This window comes from Lagenorhynchus albirostris, chromosome 4 (genome assembly GCF_949774975.1).
Source record: "Lagenorhynchus albirostris chromosome 4, mLagAlb1.1, whole genome shotgun sequence".
NCBI lineage: Eukaryota > Metazoa > Chordata > Mammalia > Artiodactyla > Delphinidae > Lagenorhynchus > Lagenorhynchus albirostris.
The window spans coordinates 82,178,463-82,188,976 of NC_083098.1; the positions used below are offsets into that span (position 1 = coordinate 82,178,463).

The following is a 10,514-nucleotide window of genomic DNA, read 5'->3' on the forward strand; positions in this document are numbered from 1 at the left end:
GGACATCCGTAAGGGACAGGAGGCAACAAAACTGAAGGAGATGAGCCAGGTCGGGGAGACCGGGCAGGAGGCTGGCCAAAGGCAACTGTCCTCTCTGAAAAGGACCTCCTGACCCCCTGGCAGAGCAGGACCCTTGGTGCCGCACCTTTTCCTGCCACGAGAAACCAAAACTCAGATTCTTATGAGAAATGTCCCAAGTTTTAAATCTATGCAAATAACACATCCGAGGGCTGAAGCCCACAGGCTGATACCTCCATAAAAATTCACTTCCTTGGCTGCTTTCAGGAGTCCCGCTGCAGAAAATAGCTTTCTAATGCAATTCAAAATCAGTGTAGGATTTTTTTCATTTCAAATTATGAAGTGTTAGGCAAAGACATTTCCTTTTATTGAATAGCAAAGAGTATCATTAAGACGATAAAATGAAGCACTTTGATCTAAACTTTCAAAGAGATTTCACGAAAACATAAAAGATTTTATTTATTCTAATCCAGCAGGATATATATATGCCCAAATATTTAGTCATCAGACATGGAATTCAGTGGCACTTAAGATACATAATATCAGATGATTATAGCCAAAGCTGGACTTTGAACTCCACACTTATTATTAACATAAATTACAGTGCGACTACTAATTAGTACCGTCAATGTGGTAAATACATTAAATTACAAATCTTTACATTTGTACATAAGTCATTTTACAAATAAATGTTTTAAGAACCAACTGTCCAACTTTCATTTAAACACTAAATGTTGCTGAACAAAAAGTCTGCAATAAATACTCCCTCGGGTGGGTGGGGGAAATGCTTTTACAAAAGATCTCTGTTACAATGAATATCTAAGTAAATATGTAAAATGTTAAACTTCTCATGTGGTTATTGAAATCTTGTATTCTCAAGACGCTCTTATATTTTAAACAAAATTTCGCTATTAATTTAAAAAGTAACTGTTCCCATGATGCTAATATTATTCACAGTTAAGTTGCTCCCCAAATTATAAATAGGTTGTTCACTGTCCCCTCAGTTTACTTAGCAATTAATTTTTAAGTGAACCTTCAATAATTACAATCAGGTATATTTCTTGGTTTATTTATATATATATTTGTATTATCACTCACTACACAACTTATAATGAAAAAAGAACAACGTAGGCCTTTTCTAAGCAGGATAGCTGAGTCGTCCAATAAAACATCTTCAGCCAATTTGTAACTTTAAAGTCGGACTGCTGCCTATTTTGAATAAAAGTAACATAAATTGAAATGTAATAGCCACCATGTTTTCAAAGACAGAAAGCGATTCTCTAACAGCCATTCTGCGACTGGAGCCAGGAACCTCAAGATTAGAAGGTGCTGTATTTTCCTTGCGCTTTTCTCCATGACATTGCTGGGTTCAAGGGAAATTTCCTCCGAAATCCTGGTGGCCATGGCAGCAGCGTCCGTGGGTCTGCCGTTGCACTACGCGGTGGATCTGTAGCCATGGCCTGTCAACTGGAACTGAAGTCTGGACAGCTCTTCCCAGGCAGTGGCGGTTCCTGCTGGAGTGGGTAAGCAAAGTACTGGGGTGACACCAGGAAACCGGACGGTTGGGTCAGGTGGATTGGGTGGCCTGTCGTATAAGGCGGGGGTGGTGAGGGCACCAGGCAGCCTGGCTCTGCCCTGGCAAAGGAGAACCTTCGGATGGAGCCCCCTGTGGAGCTGGAGCTGGTGGCTGTGCTGGACTGCCTGGAAGGTGCCCTGAGGTTCGTGGAGGTCAGGATCATGGGAAGGGTCTCCGTCTGATAGGTGCGGAGCGAGAAGCGGATTGGCTGCTGCGAGGGCTCCTTGGGTCTCAAGCAGGTGCAGCAATAAACAGCCACTAAAGAGCCCAGAACGATGAAGGCGATGAAGATGGAGCCAACGATCAGGAAGGGAACGTACACAGGCTCTAAAAGGCAAAAACAGGCACAGATGCTGGGACTAGAGTCTCCCAAACTCTGGGCTGCTTGGGGGTGGGAGGTGGGAGGTCCACATCACCACCCTTGTCAGCCCAGCTTCTCAGAGCCTGTGACTGGCAACCTCTGAAGTGCAAACTGTGATGATGGAATATTCTTGTTCCTAGCAGGGAGGAAGCAAACTGATACTGTAGACTCTGTTAGCAATTAGCCATCACACTGCACATCTGGAAGTCGGAACAGACTCTATCCTCCTGTTCACGCACTGGAGAGAGGGAAAGGATGAGTTTGGGGGGTTACTATAACACTGGTTTTCAATCTGGGTTTTAGTAGTTTTATCACGGTGGGGCTCTTAAGGGCTCTAAGGCTGAAAATCCTATCCAAGAATCTCCAATCTAAGCAAAGAGAGCTGGGCCTGTGAAATGAAACCCCCGGGAATGTACAAGACTACAGAAAGCACAGGATAAAGAAATCCAGAGTGGGCCCCAATTAACTGTGTCTCCTACTGCATCACAAGTTGTCACCTCTGGATACTTCTTTCCAGAAACAATTTGGGATGCCTCCTCCAGCTGCCATGCTTCTGCCTCCCAATTCCCACCCAAATTCTGGGAAGGTCAGGCCGAACCTTGGATAGATCGTGATGCAGTTCTTGGTGTTAGTGGCCCAGACTTTCCGGGAGAGCACCCGTCAGAGTTAACCCCAGTTTCCTTCTCTATATAAGGCAGACATAAAATTTCCTACCCCGGAGGCACCCCCGGGGCCACCCTCCAGGTGTGTCCCCTGCCTGATAGAGCCACACTTGGATGCAAACCTCTGGCTTAGAGGTAGACGAAAGCAAGACTGCGCTGACAGGCCCTACTGTGTGCCTGGCTCTTTCGTATTTCTTGTCAGATTCACGGAGACCCAGTGAGGTGGGCGTGATACTCTCTGTTTTCCAGATGTGGAAGCACATTGGAGAGTTGTTGACTTTCCCAAAGACACCCAGGCAATGAGCGACAGGTAACTAGCCACCCCGAGATCTGTGGGCTCCTGGGTGTAAGCTCACCCACTCTGCCCCATTTCCCAGCGCCCTGTGGAAGGCAAGTCTAAAGGGACGAACTACTTACTCAGCACCTTGCTAAGCATTCATGCACTACTTAAGTGCACAACCTAACTCCTCTGAGAGCTATATGCCCATTTTAGAGTTGAGAAGAGGCCCAGAGAAGTTAAGTAACTTGCCCAAGGTTACAAGCTGGCGAGCAAGAGAGCCACGGGTCCTGAGACTTCCTCAGATCCCACCCAGCCTTGGTGAGAGAGGAGACTGCCTCATCTGCTGCAGAGCTCGCCCGAGGAGGCCGGGATGGAGTCCCTGCTGGAGGCCGGGCACTCACGATTGCTCTGCAGAGAGCAACCGGGCCCCCCAGGGTGAGTGGAGTAAAGCCACGGAAAGAGTTTGTATTTTCCTAACAGGCCAGGCCGGCCTAGAGTTCTCTCCTTTCCACTGAACATCTTTTTCCCAGAAGCCTCTTCCCCAATCCTGCAGATTGGTATTTTGCCCTCCAAAGTTAAATTCCTTGGAAGTCTAATGGGGTTCTAAGGAAGGGCAGGCCCCCCTTTCCTCTGGGTTGTCAGTCTCAAGGGGACGGGGGCTCCAGCGCCATCAATTACCTCTCCAGCCTCTCCCCGTCTTTCCCAGGGACCGTCTTTTGCCGGCCTCAGACCTCCGCTCCGGAGTTCTGGGGTGTCGCGGCCCTTAGCTCCGCCCGCTCCTCCGGTTTCCCGGCCATAAAACCATCGCCTGTAGCTATAAAGGGTTGCCCTGAAGTTCCGATTCAGGTGGAAAACTTTTTTCTTTTTTTTAAGGTGTAAAATCTCTCTGCTGGGATCGTGATTTATTCCGCTCTGAAGTTAGTGGAAATTTGACCCGCGTTTTCCGATGTGAGAATAGGGGGCGGGGAAACCCCTGCGACCCCGGTTTCTAAATCTCCAGCTGGAGGACCTGGGCATTTCTGAAAAGCGTGACAATAGGGGGTGGGCCGGAGAGGGTAATTCGATGCAGAGAAATGAAAGGAAGTCGGGAGAATAGGGCAGCGGCTTAGAAGGCCACCAAAAAAAAAGAGTGTCTGAAGTTCCTTACGCCCGTGAGGCTACAGATAAGCGCGCCCCAAGAGTTGCGTTCCCTGCGCCATGGCCACTTCTCAAAGCTCCCGGAGCGCCCAGGGCGCGCGCTGAGGCACCCTCATCGTCCTTTAAAACCCAAGTCCAGCCTTGCGCTGCCCCTACAGCCCTTGTCTGCAATGTCGCGAGCGCCCGAGGCTCCCGCTCTCTTCCCCGGGGTCACCGGATGCAAGCTCCGCGGTCCTCACTGTCCCTTGAAATTTTTCTCTTGGGCAGACCCGCGGAAACCGCTTGTGGCGGGAATCGGGACTGCAAAGGAATAGGGCCCGACCTGAAACGCGACCACCCACTCCTCCCTTGATCTTCCCACCTCTAGCCTCCCCTTTGCTCAGACCCGGGAAAGCCTGGCGCGCCTGTTCGCGCGCACACCGGCCGGCACACACGGCAGCCCGGGCGGCCGGGCGGGGTCTGCCCCCCGTGGGCCCGCACTCACGCGCCGTGATGCCGGGGTGCTCCAGCTCGCCGCGGTCATTGGTGCAGCCGCCCTGCTCCAGCCTGGCGTCGGCCGCGGCGCAGCAGTAGCGCAGCGCGCACGATCCGCAGCAGATGGTGGCGTCCAGCGTGTCGAAATCCTCCGGGCACTGGAAGCCCTCGTGGTAGTTGCCCTGCACGTCCACCCAGCCGTGGCAGTACTCTCCGGACTGCTGGGCGTCCGCCGGACCCCCGCGCAGCCAGCCCAAGAGGAGACAGAGCGCCAGCAGCGCCCCCATCGCCGCGGACGCGCTGGGCGGCCGAGAGGGGCACGCGGCTGGAGAGCGAAGGGCTGAGCCGGGGCTCCGGGCGCCCCGCGGTTCCGCCTCCCCCCGGGGCGCGGCCTGGGCAGCTGCCCCGGCGGCCAAGGCCACTCCCGCGAGGTTTAGCGGGGGCCAGAGAGAAGGAAGGGGCTGCACGGCGGGCTCCACATGCCGGGGGTCGGCATGGTGCGCGGGGGCGAGTGGACAAGGGCCGGCGGAAGGCGCCGGCCGAGGCTGAGGCTGGGGCTGCTGCAGCGGCCCTTTGCCCGGCTCATAACGCTCCCGGCGCGAGGGGCGCGCCCAGCCCTCGGCCACCTACCGCCCCACTCCTCAAAGGAGCCATCGCGCCCGGGTCTGGCAACTCCCGGGCCGCGCAGTACCCCGACTTGCGTCCGTTGCCGGGTCCAGAGCGGAGCCCGAAGGCAGGAGGATGGGAGATGCCCTCGTGCGGAGCCCCGGGACAGGCGGCCCCCCCTGCCCCCCGCCCCTGTCTGTCACGGGAGCTGGAGTCCGCCTGGCCGCGGCCAAGTACAAACGGCCTCCCGGTTGCTGACAGCTCTGCCTCCACGGCGTCCTTTAAAAAGGAAGAGGGAGGGGGAGAGAGCGAGGGTTAAGAAAGAGTCCGCCTCCGGGGCGCGCCGCCGGGGCTAATCACAGCGGGCGCGGCGCGACCGCCGGTCCTGTGCGCCCTCTGGTTCGCGCGCCCCCCTCCGCCTTTCCGGGCCACCCCCGCCCAGCACGCTCCCCCAGGACTCTACCCTAAACCTGGAGCATCAGGCCCTCTCCACGCACACCTTCCAGCTCTCGCACAGCCCAGCAAACTCCGCAGAGGGCCAGGGCCGCCGGGTCTCTGCATCTATCCACGCGCGTTAGCGCGCGGGTGGAGACCAGGGCTTTGCTTTTTAGGGATGTAATCAAAAACGAACTCGGTAACTGGGGTCTGTAGAATCTTCTGTCGTCTGTTGCACAGATCTGGCCTCGTTCCTGGGACACCTGTTCTGAGGGTTCTGGGCGGATAGCATACTTTCTAGGGCCCGCCCACATCTGCGCCGAGTTTTCCACCTAAGTTTCCACTTTTTCCAGAAGGGACGGCACATTTTCACAAATGTACACACACTCGCACTCTCCCCCGCCCCCCTAACCCGAACGCCACCGGGCGAAGAATCGCCGGTCACCTCCGCCTGCCGAGGGCAGCTCGCAAAACCTCAAAGAGCACGACTTCTCCATTCGCGCCCGCAAAAGAAATAAAAGAACAAAATTAATGATAATTGAGCAGATCTGAACTTCTGTTCGGGCAAAGAAACACATTTATTTAAATGATGTGTCCCCCGTGTGCTATTTTCAGGGGCACTGCTCCTTTGGCGGCGTAAGTGCCTTATGAAACTGGCGTTATGTGAAACCTGGGCTCAACTCAAGAATTTATTTTTACGGCATCCTGAACTTCCTGTCATCGTTTATTCGTACGTGTGAATATGTCCCGCGTATCTCCACCTATTTGTCAAACACGCTGAATGCCCGTGTCACTGATTTAGCTGTTGGCAAGTTGAGTGAAAGAAGACAAAGTCTGCCGCGCACCAGCCATAAAAGTGTGCGGTCAAAAGCGTTCACCAAGCCCGCGGCTTCCCGAGGGTCCGAGTTCGTTCACAGAAGCATATTTTTTTTTTTTTAACTCTGAACGAAACGGTTTCTGTTTTAAAATGTATGCTCAAGGATATTCCAAGTAAATAATCACTTCTGATTTCTGATTTTAAATATTGGGATTAGCATTTATTTATGAGAATGTAAAAATAATGCCCAACATTTCAGATGTTAAATAGAACTGTGTAAATATTTTATTGCTTCCTTAGATATTTCTTGGGACAATAATATGTTATTAAGTAAAACCAAATTAAGTTCAGACTTTTATCCACAATGAGACAGTTTTTCTTGACTTAAAGAACTTAAGCATATGGGAAATTGTTTTTGCAGAAATTTCTTAGGTACTCTGTTTTTACGTACAAAAAAAAATCCTTGCCAGCCCTAAAGGTTGTTGGGGTTTTTTTAACATCTTTATTGGAGTATAATTGCTTTACAATGGTGTGTTAGTTTCTGCTTTATAACAAAGTGAATTAGCTATACATATACAGATATCCCCATATCTCCTCCCTCTTGCGTCTCCCTCCCACCCTCCCCATCCCACCCCTCTAGGTGGTCACAAAGCACCGTAAAGGGGTTTTTTTGGTGTGTTTTTCTTGTTTTTTTTTAAGGAGTGCTGTTTGGATTGTATAAACCCTGAGCAATTAAGGAGGAAAGTCATGCAGAGCCACAGAAACAATGAGATATAGTGATCGTAATAAGATGATAAAACTACAAAAACATGTTTACTGCTAATAACTTTCCCAGAACCACACCTCTTAATATTATTCTTGTTAAATTTAGAGGAATTCCATGACATCACAACTACCTAAAGTTCTACAGCAACCTCTGCTAGTCCCCCAAGGGTCAAGTTTCTCTCATTATCCAGCTGTTCTTTGATAGCATTAATATTTTAGGGAATGATTTGTTGGCACTTACCTCCCATTAATTACATTCTCTCTGCCACAGTGGGATTCTTTTCCTTAGGATACGAGCTATAATTAATTCCCTCATTCAAAGTCCTGTCTGTTTGACTCATTTAGAAGACATTTTACTCAAATTTAGTTGGATATTTACTAATGGAAAATAACCAAACCTCCAAAGTACTTGATACTCCTTAGATCTGATGTGTGTGAACATTAAAGCAACTGTACGCTATGCTTTCTTATCTAGGTCCTGATCTGAAGCAACTTTATACCATCACAACAATCAGCTCTGGGGGCTTGCACGGGGTTGGGCCGGGGAGTGTGTTTGGTTCATTGTCATAGAAGATCTCCTCAAGTTCTACACTGACAGATTTATACTGCAAAAGTGATGCTCTCAGAATGCTGTTTGCAAACAGGAAGAGAACATACCCTTCTTTTTAGGTTTATAAACATCCAAGGTTGCTGTTATTGTGTTACTACTTTCATAGTAAAGGAAGATTAAAAAGTCCTTATAGACCCCCCTCAAAGACTCTAGGGAGAGGACATGGAGATGGAAAATACAATCTGCACCATCTGGGGTATTATGCCGAGGTTTTAAGAAATTCTATATCTTCCCTTATCTCAGTAACACAAATTCCATATTTTGGTGAAGAACGCAATCATAAGAGATCATTTCCTCAGCTTACATTCTCTTGTGGCCCTCACGGCCTCCGGGAAATGCTATAGGAAATGAGTTAAATGATATGATGTCTGGGATTTGCTTTAATAAACACCAGAAAAAGAGAGAGAGTGGGGGGAGGGGAGAGGGGGAGAGAAAGAGGGAGGGGGAAGGAGGATATGGAGAAGAAAAGAGAGAGAAGGAGAGTGGAGGGAGGAAGAAAGAGAGGGAGGGAGGGAGGGGAGAAATGGAGATGTGAAGATAGGATAGAGAATCTGAAGCACAACTGACAATATGTTGATAATTGTCACTGGGTGAAGGGTACTGGCAAAATGGAAGTGCAATTCTTTCTATGTTTATACATGAATAAAAATTACATTTTTTAAAATATTTTTAGTAGATGGGAATCGGTAGCAGGATAAAACTGGCACCGGACCGTATTTCTCAACCTTGTCCCATTCACTTCTCTTTGTTTTACGTTGTGTGGAGTAGAGGGAAAGACTTAAGAAAAGCAAATGCAGAGAAGTGAAGAAAAACAGGACCAAATGGATGCATCAGAAAGGGTGGGGAACTAAAATGCCCTAAGGAAAGGGGGAGAAAAGGCCAATGGAATGCAGTAGGGAATAAATAAGTAAAGAAAGGACAATTAACTTTGGCTATGGAAATCTCCTCCAGCTTAAGTGCACTGGATCCAGAAATAAAATAGAAAACAAAAGTTTCTCAGCCCTCCCTCCAGTTTCTTCCTGGAGTGAAGTATTATCACTAACCTTCCTTTAATTACTTCGCCTGTGACTTAATAGAGTCCTCTTGCTTGGATCACTCACTAGAAATCTCTTAATCCAGGAACCTGTCAATCGGAGTTACTGAAAAGGTATTTTTTCTCAAATTTGCTTTGGCACTTATTCACCACTAGAGAATACAAGGTGCCCAGATGTGTACTCTCAGACCCCAGCAGCCCAGCCCCAAGCTGTGCCCCTCCCTCCGCCCTGTTCCTTAGCCCCAGACTCTTCGTTTGTGAAGAGGGGATTAGACATAGGGCCCTTAGAGCAGTGTTTCTCAAACCACAAGTGCACAAGGATCACCTGGCGTGTTAAGATGCAGATTTTGATTCCCAGCGTCTGGGGAGGGGCCTGAGATTCTGCATGTCCAACATGTTTCCAGGTGATGCAGAGGCTGCAGTTCTGAGGCCCATCCTCTGTACCCCTCCGGGCCTTCTCTGCCCTTGCCCTTACCCACAGGGGAATGAATGAATACAGCCAACGGGACTGGCCCACCCAAAGCCCGTTTCCTCCCTTTCTTTACCACTCTCTGGGCCTTAAGACCCCAGCACTCCCTACCCAAACAGACCCAAGCTGGCTTCTAGGGTTCACAAAAGCTTGTTCCAGGTCATAAGTGGTTCTAGGGGGAGATGGTTAAAAACTTGTAAAGGCAGGCTAGGATGTCCAGACATGGACATGAGAGGCCCCTGCAGTGCAAGATGGAGTCTGGGATGGGATGAAGGAGGGGGTGGGCAGATTCAGGCTGGTGGCCTCCACCAGAGCCCTGGCTCACGCATGAGAGAGTGGACCTGTTGCCTGGCACATCCCAGGGACTCAGAAAATAAATAGTCATAAAGGGAATAGTGAATGGTTGCATAAATGATGAAATGACTAATTTCCTTCAATAATTCTAAGCACTTACCATACCTCATGGTAATTCTGTGATAGGGCATCTATCTTCTTCTCCATTGGTTTCTCCTTCTCCTTTTTCATTATTGTATCCTGGGACCTAGCAGAACACCCGATACATAGTGAGTGCTCAGTAAATGTTGAGTGTAACTGACTGTAGACAATAGACAACTGGCTGAGATCTTGTGACAATCGAGACACCCGCCTCACTACCATATAAAGCTGCAGCAAGTTGAGTATCTCGGAGCTGGGTCAGTGGCGAGCAGGGTGAATTTCCAGGGCAGGGGATATTTGTAGAGTGAACTCCTGGTGATTTAACTGTAAAAATAGCTCATCAAGAACGGTCCAGAGTATCAGCACTGCCTAGAATAGGGCAGTCGCCAGCCAGTCCCTCATGGAGACAGTGGTGACACTTGTCCAAGAGACTAGAACTGTGATGTAGAGAAAATCAGCCAGCACAGTAGAAAGAACATTCCAGGTTTGAGTCAGACAAGTCTGGGCTTGCGTGTGCCTCTTTTTGATCACGTGACCTCCAGCAGGGTCATTTCCACTGCTGAAACCTCAGCTTCCCTGTCTCTAAAATGAGGGGAGTGGGAGGGAGTAACCCCTACCTTGCAGGATTTTTGTAAGGATTCAAAATAAAACATATAGCAAGTCTGGCTCAGAGCAAGGGCTTCAGAACCAGTAGATATTACCTACTACCAGCTGGTTTGAATCTATAGTGAAATAATCATGGCACGTTTCCTGCTAACGAGTATAGGCCTATGCCCTGATTAATTTGAGTGGGTAATTTACAGTTCTCCATCATCCATTCCCTTATTCATTCAATG

At 49.4% G+C, this 10,514-nt stretch overlaps 1 protein-coding gene across 1 annotated transcript; it reads right to left on the reverse strand.

The window, feature by feature from the left end:
- Positions 1-451: 451 nt before the first annotated feature.
- SHISA3 (shisa family member 3) lies at positions 452-4,795 on the reverse strand. The gene is made up of 2 exons (XM_060147303.1): positions 4,519-4,795; positions 452-1,921 (listed from the first exon to the last, which is right to left on the reverse strand). Exons 1-2 carry the CDS (start codon positions 4,793-4,795, stop codon positions 1,482-1,484), a joined length of 717 nt encoding a protein of 238 aa, XP_060003286.1. The 3' UTR covers positions 452-1,481.
- Between the last annotated feature and the right edge of the window lie 5,719 nt (positions 4,796-10,514).

Coding starts and splice junctions, on each gene's coding strand:
- SHISA3 (XM_060147303.1), bottom strand. CDS start 4,795: ATGGGGGCGCTGCTGGCGCTCTGTCTCCTCTTGGGCTGGCTGCGCGGG. Junction 1,922..4,518: donor GCACCCCGGCATCACGGCGC/GTGAGTGCGGGC, acceptor TTTGCCTTTTAG/AGCCTGTGTACGTTCCCTTC.